General features: G+C 30.2%; 3 protein-coding genes and 2 long non-coding RNA genes across 7 annotated transcripts; 4 read left to right on the top strand and 1 right to left on the bottom strand.

The window, feature by feature from the left end:
* Nucleotides 1-248: 248 nt before the first annotated feature.
* LOC110229917 lies at nucleotides 249-1,273 on the bottom strand. The gene is made up of 2 exons (XR_002333228.1): nucleotides 1,132-1,273; nucleotides 249-413 (listed from the first exon to the last, which is right to left on the bottom strand). It is a non-coding gene; the product is annotated as an uncharacterized LOC110229917 (long non-coding RNA).
* A 99-nt stretch (nucleotides 1,274-1,372) lies between these two features.
* Nucleotides 1,373-2,230, top strand: LOC9321557. The gene is made up of 3 exons (XR_002333215.1): nucleotides 1,373-1,475; nucleotides 1,595-1,752; nucleotides 1,895-2,230. It is a non-coding gene; the product is annotated as an uncharacterized LOC9321557 (long non-coding RNA).
* A 4,262-nt stretch (nucleotides 2,231-6,492) lies between these two features.
* Nucleotides 6,493-6,822, top strand: LOC9321556 (60S ribosomal protein L27-2). Its single transcript, XM_002885444.2, has one exon. It carries the CDS (start codon nucleotides 6,493-6,495, stop codon nucleotides 6,820-6,822), a length of 330 nt encoding a protein of 109 aa, XP_002885490.2.
* A 160-nt stretch (nucleotides 6,823-6,982) lies between these two features.
* LOC9321555 (cysteine-rich and transmembrane domain-containing protein PCC1) lies at nucleotides 6,983-8,017 on the top strand. 3 transcript variants are annotated; one of them, XM_021031075.1, is made up of 4 exons: nucleotides 6,983-7,085; nucleotides 7,270-7,301; nucleotides 7,430-7,589; nucleotides 7,659-8,017. In XM_021031075.1, exons 1-4 carry the CDS (start codon nucleotides 7,066-7,068, stop codon nucleotides 7,687-7,689), a joined length of 243 nt encoding a protein of 80 aa, XP_020886734.1. In that variant the 5' UTR covers nucleotides 6,983-7,065; the 3' UTR covers nucleotides 7,690-8,017. The 3 variants fall into 3 exon arrangements, with proteins under 3 accessions (XP_020886734.1, XP_020886733.1, XP_002885489.1); XM_021031074.1 differs by having other exon boundaries at nucleotides 6,995-7,085; nucleotides 7,708-8,017; XM_002885443.2 differs by lacking the exon at nucleotides 6,983-7,085 and having other exon boundaries at nucleotides 7,151-7,301; nucleotides 7,708-8,017.
* Nucleotides 8,018-11,744: 3,727 nt separating this feature from the next.
* On the top strand, nucleotides 11,745-12,396 carry LOC9321554 (60S ribosomal protein L27-2). Its single transcript, XM_021031069.1, has one exon. The coding sequence runs from the start codon at nucleotides 11,799-11,801 to the stop codon at nucleotides 12,204-12,206; it is 408 nt and encodes a 135-aa protein (XP_020886728.1). The 5' UTR covers nucleotides 11,745-11,798; the 3' UTR covers nucleotides 12,207-12,396.
* The last annotated feature ends 1,401 nt before the right edge of the window (nucleotides 12,397-13,797 follow it).

The following is a 13,797-nucleotide window of genomic DNA, read 5'->3' as shown; positions in this document are numbered from 1 at the left end:
CATAGCACCAATAAACACAAAGAACAAAGCCAAAACTATTTTTCACGGTTCAAAGGCATATTGAAGAAGTCATACACATCGTAGGTCTTTTAGTTTCAGATTTGTTTGTTTTAAAATTTGGGTTGTGTTACTCTGGTTTTCTTTTCGGAGTTTGGATGGAAACTTGGTTATCATGCTTCAATAATAATATTTTTTTATGGATTCTTATGATATATGTTTTAGTCTACTTCGTTTAGATGAAAACTCACTAGCATCAATATTAAGAATTAATTCAAGTTTAATCATTACACAAATGTCAATTACAGACCTCAACTTCGTCAATATCACATCCACAGATTCACATTTAAAACTTGCACATATAGGTTGGAAGTGTTGCTAGGAAAATCCCCCTTAATGCCATTATTCACCTACATCTTTGCAAGATAAAAAAGAAAAGAAAAAGAGAATGATTCGAAAAAGAATCAGTATAGGGAGAGGGAGAGAACAAGTACTAAAGTGTGTGAAAATGGTTGAATTATCAAGGTATAGTACGAGAATGAGTTTAGACGATTCTTAAACATTGTTTTAGTAATAGGACCCAACAATGAGGGCTATGGATAATGTTGTAAATATATGGTTTGAATTTGGGATTTTGCGAATGCATGCAGAGAAGTACATGTTGGTTCGATTTGATGCGATCTGTTAGCATATGGATTTTGGTTTGAATGATAAGAGCAATATGGTAGAGAGAATGAGAGTTTCCGTGTTTTCAAACTTGTGCCACATGCTAAGTTAGTTTAGGGATTTTTGTGGACTACATCGAACCTAAAATTAATGCTTGTCTAGATTCTAGTATTCGCAAAGCGATTTGAAATTCTAGATTTGAGACATAGATAATCTCTACAACGAGAGTTGATTGATTTTACAATAGTGTTTCGAGTTCGAGAACGGATCTTAATAACAATCCTGACAATTGATTTATTCTGCAATTCTATACTATCTGAGAATTTTCCTAAGCCTCAGCTTTTTCTCATTGATTTTTACAAAGTTTTGAGGAATACATTTGTAAAAAAAACATGAGTGTTTACGAGGTGCTAAAAGACAGATTCAGGAACAAAATAATTGAGATTCCTCATGTTTTACGTCATGTACCTGACGTAAGCCATCTCTGCATCAAACCATTTCTCACCATTGGTGTTGCTTTTCCTCTTCCCTTGTATCTGTTTCTTCTTCGCAATTCTGTGCTTCTAAGTTTTTTCACTAATCAACAATCACTTACCACTTGGCTAAAGGTAGGACTGTCCGTGAGTAAGATGTTTTATTGTTCAATATTGACTTTTCTTTCTTTTATTTAGAGAATAATTTTAAAAACTTCCTAATATTCGTCTACCTTATAAATTAGTACCACACCACTCTCTCCTCTTCATAAATCTCACTTCCTCATTCCTCAGCTCCTCAAATCAGAATGGATCAATCCGAGCAGAATTACGTTTCCGGTAATTCTTCAATTGTTTTCTAAAATCATGATTATTAATGTCCGACGTATAATTTTTTTGACCATGTATTATATCATAAACAATTATTTTATAGAATTAATTAATCTTTTTGGGCACAGTAGAAAAACCTTCGGAGACTTCACCAGGGCCGTACACAAGTCCGCCGCCAATTGGTTATCCGACTAGAGATGCGATGGTGGGTGATCCTCCGGCAGTAGCACTGGAGACAAAGTCCAAGGGCGCCCCGCGCCCCCGAAGCCATATTGGGTATATTAAAGTACGTATATATATTATTTTAATTTACTTTCTTTACATATATGTTTATAGTTTGGCTCTAATTATCCGTTAATTATTTGCAAGATGTTATATCCGGCGTTTAACTTTCTTTTTAATGATCTGTCTGTCTACACTATTGGCAGATGTATTAAGAGTTGTTGCAACTGTATCGCAAAAAACCTAGAAGAACTAGACATACAAGACGGACCAGGTGGAGGTGGTGATTAAATCAGCATGACGAGGCTGAAGTCCTTGCCCAAACCAGAAAAACAACACGTAATAGAACTTCCATCATTATATATGTATATAGTCGTTAATTTGTAAGGATTCCCACGTTGCCTTTTTAAGTTTATTTGCTTCATTGTTTGAAAAAGATCCATATATGATCCCCATTTGCTTCGTGTATTTTGTTTTTATATAAATCAAAGAAAAGCCAAAAAAAAAGATAGTCATATAAAACTGTGTGTTTAGTGTTCTTACGCCTTGTTTCCGATCAACACTGAATGATCCTTGCATGGGACTCATTAACAATTCGGAATTAATGATTTCGTCCAAATTCTATTGCTGTAACATATAAAAAAATATTTGGATAGTGAGAAATGAGGATGGTTGTGTTTCGCTTTGAAGTTTTAAGTGAAAATATTATCCAGCTGGACAATAGTAGACTATATGGTCAAATTTTACATGCTGGATGTGCAACAAATTTTATGTTTTGAATAACAGGCCATATAAGGGTAAAATTGGCATAAATTTGTAGAGGAAACAGACCTGAACCAAAATTCAAGTTTAAATTAAAGGGAAAATCACATTTTTAACCCTCAAAATGTAACTGGTAGCACTTTAAACCTCAAAAGAATTTTACTAATACTATAAACCACCATAATTGTGGGACTAACACTTTAAACCTCCAAACTAGTTTTTCTGTTTGCAAAACCATAAAAGATGATAGAACAATCAATTTAGGTTTGTTTAATATATATATATATATATATATTTAATTTAATTTAATTTAAATTTTAAATAATTTTATTATTTATTACGATTAATAAAAATCTATAAAAACAAAAAAAAACTTTATTTTCTTCATTTACTCACTGTCCGACCATAAAAATCTGAAAAATTGTAGTCGGACGGTGAATAGTCGAAGATGATGATTTTTTTTTACGTTATTTATTTATCGTCAAAATCGTAATAAATAATAAAATTAATTAAAATTTAAATTAAATATATATATATTAAACAAACATAAATTGATTGTTACATCATATTTTATAACTTTGTAAACGGAAAAGTTAGTTTGAAGGTTTAAAGTGTTAGTAAAACAATCTTGGTGTTTTATAGTGTTAGTAGAATTCTTTCGAGGTTTAAAGTGCTATCCAGTTACACTTTCAGGGTTAAAAATGTGATTTTCCCTTAAACTAAATATATAAAATATACTATTTAAGATCAACAAATTTTCTTTAAAATCAGTTAATTGTTTATTAATATTATAATTTATTATCAACAATTTCCACTAAAACTGAAACCCATATATAATTTGATCCCAAATGATACTTTTTCATATTTATTTTATTTTAAAACTAAATTTTAGTTAGTTGACCTAGAAAATGACAATTCCTTTATTGAATAAGTAAAAATAATAATTCCACATTCGATTGGGTGGTACCAGCGAAATCGAGTGCTTATTCTTATTTTTGTTGAACTAAATGATGAATTTCCTGTCAAAGATTTATTTTGTATTCGAAAAATTTCGTAACAATTTTAACATTTTTAATATATCTTTGGATTCAGATGTTTCGATATGTGAAAAAAACTTGGGACGTATAGTCCAAATTATTGATCCAGCAGATATATTTTATTATATAAAGTTTTGTTTTCTAAGCTGTTAGCTCACATGATCGCGAAACGTGTCAAGTATATCAATAAATTTTTGACACATATTAAATTTATTAATGAGTAACCATCTCGTTTGTCTCCTATATTGATCTTTAACTTGTTCAAAAACGCGACCACCGAAGCGCCTGTTATTCTCTTGGCGGTAGGGATCCACTGCGATTGTGCTCTAATTGGAAGAATAAAAAATGAAAAAATTCGATGTTTTGATTTTAGACTCAAGATAAGATGTTTGATATAAAATCTTTCACTTTCTTGTTAAATCTAATAAAAGTGAGATGTAAATGGCAGAAAACAAGCCAAAAAGAAACTAAAGTTCAAAAAATATGAAAACGTGCGAGGAAGGTAAATAGATATTTAAAATATTTCCCCTTATTAAAATAGTTCAGAAAAAGAAGCAAAAAAAAAAACAATATGGAGGTGTAAAACCTATTACATTTTCGCTTAAAGCCGAGAAGTAATCAACTGAACTAGTTGCACAAAAAAAACAACAACCGAACTATAAAATACTTTCAAATAATTTCGTTACTTTAATATCGTTATTCTAATTTCGTTATTCTAACCATAGTTAAATTATGGTTACTTTAATATCGTTATTCTACCAAATCAATATGATATTTTACACATTGTATACATTGGAATAACTCAAACTAAAACCAAATCCAAGCCGGATTTAACATCTCTAATAAAACTGTTAGAAATTTTTTGAATAGTATAAAAATATGCACTTTTAAGGATGGGAAATACGTTATGTCCCGAGAATTTTCCGTCCAATAAACATTTAAAAATAATAATTACCAGCATCTCTGATGCCTACTCGAGTAAAAATGAAAGAAACGAACAAACTGTTTTGTTGGTTCTCATCTGTCCTCTCATAATACATAGTTGTGAAAAAAAAAATGTATAAAAATTAAAATATTTACGTCATGTACGTTTACGTCATGTACGTGACGAAAGCCATTTCTGCATCAGATCATTCGGCTGTGATTCACCATGTTGCTTTAGAGACATGAGTCTAGAGATAAGGGTCTTTCGATATATAGTGTGGCAAGTTGACGGTAAGATGGATGAGCTTGAATATGCTTCCGTCCATTTCTCACTCTCAACTCAACCATCGGTGTGGCTTGCCTCGGCTAAGGTAGGTCCGTGGCGGATCCAGGAATAATTTTTACCGGGGTCATAATGTTTTGTTAAAACCGTATCTTATAATTAATTTTATTAAAATATTTATATTTTTCATAATTTAATTAAAAAGATATGCAAATCCTAATAAATGCTGTGATTTTTAAGAAAATGGTAAAACAAAAGATGTAAATATAAAAGAAAGTAAACATATTGAAGATGTACAAAACAAAAATTGTCTGTGAGATGACTTGAACCCAAATTTAGGGGTGTCAAGAGCATGAGACTAAACCAACTGTGCTACCAATACTTCAATGATTCCTGTACATTAAAATATATTTGAACATTTAACCTGGGTCAACTGACCCACCTAGTTCCTTGGTGGATCCGCCACTGGGTCCGTCTGTGAGTTGTCCATGAGTTAGATATTTTTTTTTTTTGACATCTTTGGATCGACAAGACCCGATCCATAGTCAATCCCTACTACGCGGGGTAACGCGACTTATTGGAGTCGAATTTCGGTGGAGAAGGCGGAGTCAAATGGACTTAACCATTTGACTAAAGGCACATCCCCCGAGTTAGATGTTTTTGTTGTTCAATATTGACTTTTTTTTTTTTAAGAGAATAATAATAAAAAAAAACTTCCTAATATTCGTCTTCCTTAAAGATATTATTTGACGATAGTATGGTTGTGTTTCGCTTTACAGTTTTAAGCTAGTGATCATATATATATTTAAGTGAACTAAAAGGATGTGCTCGGTTCGCGCTACACAGTGGTTGTGACTTTATCCAAATATCCCATTATTAGGTTGAAAACTGTCTTTTTTTCTTTCATCACCAATCAATCAATAGAAGATAACAAAAAAATATTATCCAGCTGGATAATAAGAGACTGTTATATGGTGAAATTTTACATGCTTGATGTGATTTTGAACTTCAATTATCTCAGTCGTCTCTACATGCGGAGGCTCTTGGATTTCTACATGTTTTTTAATTGGTTTGGTCGCATGATCTTCGATATGTTTTTTTTTTGAAGGAGATAATTTGGAATTAGTCCAATTAATAAACACGAAAGGTGACTATCTCTCTTTGGGTCCTCCTCATGCAGTGGTCCATATTTTCTGTTTAAGTATTTAATTTTTACAAAATTAATAAAAATGATCCAAATTTTATTCATATTCACATAGATATATACATTACACACTAAAACCAATTTAACAGGTATAATATAATTTCTAAATTAATAAAAAATTAAGTTAGAACGTTACCTCTGGCCTTCAGGTATTTTAAACTTTAAAGTTATTTAGCCTCCTAAAACAATTAATCAATGTCTAAACATCGAGATGATTTTTAATATTGAATTAAAAACTAACATACACTATTTAATCCAATCACTCTAATAACAATTAACATGCATTGCATACTAATACCAACAAAAAATTATAATACAACTAACTAATACAGTAAAAAATATTTTTTTTGAAATTATTATCTCTCCGGGTTCCAACACGGATTATCAATCTAGTAAAAAAATTAAAATATGATGGAAAATTAAAGGATATTTTGTTTAGGAGGTTAAAAGAAAAGCACAAGTAAAAAAGTAAAATTTTCGGTTTAGTGGTTGGTTTCAGGGCCTAAAATCTTACGAATAAAACGATGGCCAAGAAAAAACATATAAAATGGTGTTAAAAAATATTTTCGAAATGGGCCGAATTTCGATATTGAAATGAACAAATTAGGGTTTTACTCAGCACACTCTATAAGACAATCATCTCATCAATTAGGGTTTCTTATGGTGAAGTTTCTGAAGAACAAGGCCGTGATCCTCCTTCAAGGCCGTTACGCCGGAAAGAAGGCAGTGATCATCAAATCCTTCGACGACGGAACGAGTGACCGTCGTTACGGACATTGCCTCATCGCCGGACTGAAGAAGTATCCAAGCAAAGTCATCCGCAAAGACTCAGCGAAGAATACGGCGAAGAAATCTATAGTGAAATGTTTCATCAAGGTCGTGAATTACCAGCATCTGATGCCTACTCGTTACACGCTCGAGTAAAAATGAGAGAAATGAACAGTGTTTTGTTGGTTCTCATCTGCCCTCTCATTTATAATTATTTTCACATAGTTGTGAAAAATAAATAAATTAATGTATAAAAATTAAAATATTTACGTCATGTACGTGACGAAAGCCATTTCTGCATCAGGCCATTCGGCTGTGATTCACCATGTTGCTTTAGAGACATGATTCGAGAGATAAGGGTTTCTGCGATATGTGTGGCACAAGTTGACGGTAGGATTGATGAGCTTGCCTCGGCTAAGGTAGGTCCGTCCGTGAGTTGTCCATGAGTTAGATGTTTTTGTTGTTCAATATTGACTTTTCTTTCTTTTTTTTAGAGAATATTTAAAAAAACTTCCTAATATTCGTCTTCCTTAAATTATTGAACCATAACACTCTCTTCTCTGCATAATTCTCACTTCCTCATTCCTCAACTCCTCAAATCAGAATGAATCAATCCGAGCACAATGACTTTTCCGGTAATTCTTCTATTATTTTCTAAAATCATGTTCAATGTCCGACGTATAATTAATCTTTTTTAGCCACGTATAATCTTGAACAATTATTCTATACACACCAATTAGATAATTAATTAATCTTTTTGCAGGCACAGTGCAAAGATCTTCACAGACTTCATCAGAGTCGTCGTACACAAGTCCTCCGCCGCCGATTGGTTATCCGACTAGAGATGCGGTGGTGGGTGATCCTCCGGCAGTAGCAACGGAGACTAAGTCCAAGAACCTCGAAGAAACAGCCAAGATATGCGGGTACATATTTTTTCTTCTTTATATATATGTTTATGGTTTAGCTCTAATTATCCGTTAATTATTTGCAAGATATTCATCCGGCGTTCAAATTTGTTTTTAATGATCTGTCTATTGGCAGTTGTTTGGGGGCATGTTGCAATTGTTTGACGGCATGTTGCAATTTTCTTACGTGCGTATCAGGATGATGAGACTGAAGTCGTCGTTGAACAAACCAGAAAAACAACACGTAATTATAGAAGATTCATCAATAAGTTCTATTGTCATATTGACTTAAGAGTTTAAGTCTCAAGATATATTTTTCTTAATCTGTTTGTAAGAATTGCATTTTTTAAGTTTATTTGTTTGAAAGTTTGTCAAAGTTTGGTGTTATTAATAAGATTTGTAAAAGGTAATCTAAAATTTTCATAAATCTAGAGTTATTATAATCATACTTTTATAAAGTCAAGAAAAGTTTTGTGTTTCAATTAAAACAAAAGAATCTATGATTGTTAATAAATTAAATTACAATTATGTTATTTGTTTATGACTTTTTACATTTTTTTTCACAAAATAAAATCATAAAAAGTATCATCAAAATAGAGAGATTGTTTGAAAAACTTTACAAGATTATTAAAAAACTAATCAACAAGATTATTGAAAACTCTCTAGCAATAGTTTAGAATATTTCGTTTAATTACTTTCTATAATTTTATTAAAGTCTTCAAAAATATTCCTTGTAAAATATGAACCAATAACACCCCCTTAACTTTTAAGTGATCAGATATATATATATATATATATATACTATTAATTGGGAATCACTACATATTAAATAACTTTATGAAGGGTAAACTATTACATAAGATGCCATTAGATTTTAGTGTTTTTAAAGTGTTACGGCCAAATTTTACATATGGATGTGCAAAGCTGTAATCTTCTCAATCGTCTTTTAGTATGGATGCTCTCGGATTTTTACATGTTTTTTCAATTGGTTTGGTCGCATAGTCTTCAAATTGTTTGTTTGGAGATAGTCCAATTGATAAACACGAAAGGTGATTATCTTTTTTGGGTCCTCGTCTCTATTGATGTAACTTGTTTTTTTCGGTTTTGAATCTTTGTTTTCTTTCTTATTTCATATATTTTATTGAGTCAAAGTGTGTTTTTAGAGTCGGTTAGTCCTTTATCGAGTTTTTACAGGTTTTTTTACAGTTTGGAGGAAAAGGCACTTTGGGTGCAAAGAAACATAAAAGAAGACAAATGCTTCACATAAAGCATGCGGTTCAGCTACATAAGAGGTAGAGTGCTAGGAGTAGACCGCCTGCTTTACCAAAAATCTCGGCAGTCTACTTCCAGTGGTCTACCTCTCTGTGTTGCTTGACCGCCTGCTTCACCGAAGATCCTGGCAATCTACTTTTGGCGGTCTACCTCCATCTGTTGCTCGACCGTCTGCTTCACCGAAGATCCTGGCGGTCTACCTCCCTTTGTTGTTGGACTGCCAGCTTCTGCGATTTTGACTATTAAAAACCAAATTAAGTTTGTTCCGTGGGAACCCGGTTTGTTTGTATCTCTTTAAATATGTTGCCTTGCGGTTAATTTTATCAGGTAATTACTCAAGCAATCTTATATGATATAAGTTTGTCTTTGGATTATATTAAACGTGACAGGAATGTTGCATCCGATGTCGATGTTATTGTGAAGCAAGCAAATGCTATTGGCACTCCAAGCAATCATTTAATATATAAAGGCTGGTTTATAGTTAGTCATTAACATGAAAATTATCCAAATTTGATTCATATTCACATATATATACATCCTATACTATTATTTGGGAAGTACAATTTATAATTACCCTTTAATAACCTTCTTCTTTGTAAGTTATTACATTCGAATGCCATTAGAGATAAAAATTTCAAGAATAAATTAATTAAGCTCATTAAGGATAAACAAGTCAAATACTAATTTATGCAATTTAATTAATTTAATTATTAAAAATGAAAATATATTATTAACTTAAAAAAAAAGAATGACCAATCAAAATGAACATATAAGATTTGATATCTAACTTACCATATTAATTTGTTATTAATCATTATACTTCACACTCATCTTTATATGATTCTATTTTTATAAAACAAATAAATCATCATATCATCCATATAACAAAAAAAAAAGTAAATTTTTTCTGCTTATGCCAAGATTTCAAATTTTTAAAACAAATATAAATTGTTAAATCTATGAAGAAAAATATTTAACGGATCAAAAATTCACATTTGAGTAATATATTTCTTTTTACCAAAAATAAGTTCAACAAAAATTTTGACTGAGTAACAGGTCAGAATTTGAATATTTATATTCAATTTCATACATTTATTTTTTGAAATGTATTATTATATATACAATAATAAGATTTTTAAATATTTTATTTAGCAACATATAAAATTAGTTCTACTTGATATTTTTCAAGAATATCATCAATAAATACTCTAATTTGATTTTTTGGAAAACAAATATTTATAATAGGCAATAGGTTAAATATAATATATTATATTAACAAATGAGTTATAATCCTTATAACTGTTTGAATATTTCTATTTAATTTTATATAATTCTTTTTTGAAATTCATAATTTTATATACTACAAGAAATATTTTTAAAGATTTTAATTTAGAAAATTTAAAAATAGTTTAATTTAATATTTGAATGAATATCATAAATATTTAGTAGATTAAAAAGTTAAAAAAAAATTATAAAGCCTTTAATTTGATTTTCTAAAAAGATAAATTTAAAATAGTTATAGTAGGCGGAGGGTTAAATGTAATATATTATATGATATAAAATTATGATCCTTAAAATAAACGGCATGTTAAGATTATATGATCAGATAGATTAAATAATGTTGACGCTTGACACCATGAAATATTTGAAAATTTGATTGTGCAAGCAATTTTGGAAATAACGAATAATAGATTGTGCACGCAATATTTTCATTATGATTCTAAAATAAGAATATAGACTCCACGCACGGGTTGAATTTGATATATTATAATATATGTTCATAACATATTCGATTACACGAATAATTGGTAAATTCCGTAGTTACCTCAAACAAATCTCTATTTCAACAACCAAAGAATTAGAAATTGAAAAAAGAATTTCCTAAATTAATTCAAAATAATAGCTAACTTTCTTAATTAATTAAAAATAATCTACGTTTTTGAAGCGATTCATTATAATATTTTGATTTTTGATCTAACTGAATTATATGCAATCTCATTTTGTGGTTGTTAATATAAATTAGCTCATTGTTCAGACCATATTAATTTATTAAAATAATTTTATTTTCTGTTTTCATATCTTAAAAAAATATATCCATAAATGAGTATAATTTTTTTTAAAAAAATATATTTATTCTAATATTATATATAGGAACTGACAAAAATCTAATTATATTTTTTCAATAACTATTATAATATATCATAATTTTATTCTAAAATAAATAAAATTTAACCCGTACTGTAGCACGGGTGATGATCTAGTTACACACTAAAACCATTTCAAAATGTACAATTTAACTTCTAAATTAATAAACTTTAGGCGCATAGAACGGTGATTAATTTAAATATGTAGATGATTTTCGATATTGAATTAACAATAAATATACACTATTTAATCCAATCACTCTAATTAACATACATTATATACTAACACCAACAAAAAAGAAATATAACTAATTAATACAATAAAAGATAAACTTTTTAAAAACATTTTCTACGGACTCCACTTCCGGTTATCAATCTAGTAGAAAAGTTTGACTCACCAAAAAAAAAAATCTAGTAGAAAAGTTACGACATGATAGCAAAACAAGAGGATATTTTGTTTAGGAGGTTAGAAAAAAAAGCACAAGTGAAAAGCAAGAACTTTTCGGGTTTAGTAGTATTTGAATCTTACGAAATTTGACTTTAGTTTTATAAGACAAAAGTTACAAAACATATAAAACGATGTCCAAAAAAACATATAAAATGGTGTTCAAAAAAAAAATTTCGAATTTGGTGGCTTCAGGGCCTAAAATGATATTGGAAAGTTATATGGGCCTTTTAGGATCATCTCATTTAGATGGGCCGAATTCGATCTTGAAATGAGCAAATCAAATTAGGGTTTTACTTAGCACACTATATAAAGACAATCGTCTCAACAATTAGGGTTTCTTCTTTGCGGTGTGAGAAAGAAACAATGGTGAAGTTTCTGAAGCAGAACAAGGCCGTGATCCTCCTTCAAGGCCGTTACGCCGGTAAGAAGGCAGTGATCATCAAATCCTTCGACGACGGAACCAGTGACCGTCGTTACGGACACTGCCTCGTCGCCGGACTGAAGAAGTATCCAAGCAAAGTCATCCGCAAAGACTCAGCGAAGAAGACGGCGAAGAAGTCTCGAGTGAAATGTTTCATCAAACTCGTGAATTACCAGCATCTGATGCCTACACGTTACACACTCGATGTAGATCTGAAGGAAGTTGCGACTCTTGATGCTCTTAAGAGTAAAGATAAGAAGGTGACTGCTCTTAAGGAAGCTAAGGCTAAGCTTGAGGAGAGGTTCAAGACTGGCAAGAACAGGTGGTTCTTTACTAAGCTCAGGTTCTGAAGAAGAATCTTTGAGTTTTTATCTTTATCGAATTTTATAACTATCTATTTTGTTTAGTTCTAGAATCAGTTTGGATTATTGTTTAAGACTATTTTGGTTTGGAATTGATTCTGGCTTTTGTCTTTTACTTATGATCATTTGCGATATTGATGCTTTCCAATTTCAGAGTATTGAAATGGGTTTCTTTGATAATCATTTTGCTTTAATCATCTTTACTTGCTATTAATCAAGATTAGGCCTTTGTCTCTGTTATTTACTTGTAGGAACATAGAGCTTCTTAGAAGCATGTTTGAGTTGTTATTCTCGATTTCATGATGATGTTGTGGTGTTTATAAATAGAGTGTTTAGATTGGAAAGTAACTTGGATATGAATATAAAAGTTTAGGAATTAGGAGAAGTAATTTAGCAGTTGATGTATTGTAGAGAAGTAATTTAGCAGTGCCTAACACAAAGTTGTATGTTCTGTAACTTTAGAGTTATATACCAAATCTCCTTGGAGAAAGTTATGCGACTCCTATGAAAATTTGGAGAAGTAATTTCGTAATGTTAAATGTTTGTTGTGAGTGTGGCAAAAGATGACGAGATTGTGTGATTCGTAGTTTATCGATCACATAACACGAAGGATATGGTAAAGAGTTTGCATAGGAAGGGACTGACTTTGTATTAGTTGTTTCTTTTCCATGTTCAATCATAGAGACTTATTGCGATATATGAGCATGAAAACTATTATGTGATTTTTAATTTCTGTACAAATATTTCTAACTCTTAAAAAAGCATACGACCATTGTATAAATATCACAATGAAAGAAACACAGAAGAAGATCCTCTCAACATTTGATGAGTTGACACAAATATAGCAGACGAATTACATAATCAATAGCCAACAACACATCGAGTCAATCTAACATCAGCAATAGCCAAGAAAATTACATAATCAAACTACTGCGTCACATCTAATTCATCAATCATCTTTTTGTTCACATTTGATGATTTAAAACAAATATAGTAGAAATTATTTATGGGTTCAGGTAAGGAGACAGAAACAAGAAGGTGAATTTCAGATATATAGCAAGCAACAATGCGAACAAAAAGATCATTGATTTATTCTTGGTCTAAGCCTACATGAAACCATTAGACCACGATCATTTTGTCACTTCATTGTTCACTATCATATTATCTTAACATTTATTTTATGTTAAATTGAATTTCAGGGAAAGTCTAAGTTGCTATGAGGTGATGAAGATTTTTGGTTTAAACATTAATCCATTACTTATGAATTTTCTGAAAAATAACAAAAAAGAAATATGTACTAAGATGTAGAGCAAGGAATTTTCTTTCAAGAATACGAATATAACAATTTTTTAATTTTAAAATAATTTTAATTATAAAAAGCTACATAGCTAAAATCATAATTGAATTTAAAATCTAATAACACATTGTCAAAAAAAAAGAATCCAAAATAATAATGTTTTTACTTAAAAAAAAAATCAAGTAACAAATGTAATAACTAAAAAAAAGTTATATTAATTTATGAAATGAAAAAATTGTATTTTATTATTCAACTTTACCTTAATTAATTAATTTATGATAA

The sequence above is a fragment of the Arabidopsis lyrata genome (genome assembly GCF_000004255.2).
Source record: "Arabidopsis lyrata subsp. lyrata unplaced genomic scaffold ARALYscaffold_3, whole genome shotgun sequence".
NCBI lineage: Eukaryota > Viridiplantae > Streptophyta > Magnoliopsida > Brassicales > Brassicaceae > Arabidopsis > Arabidopsis lyrata.
The sequence above is the reverse complement of the archived record's forward strand: the minus strand, read 5'-3'. Positions and strand labels throughout refer to the sequence as shown.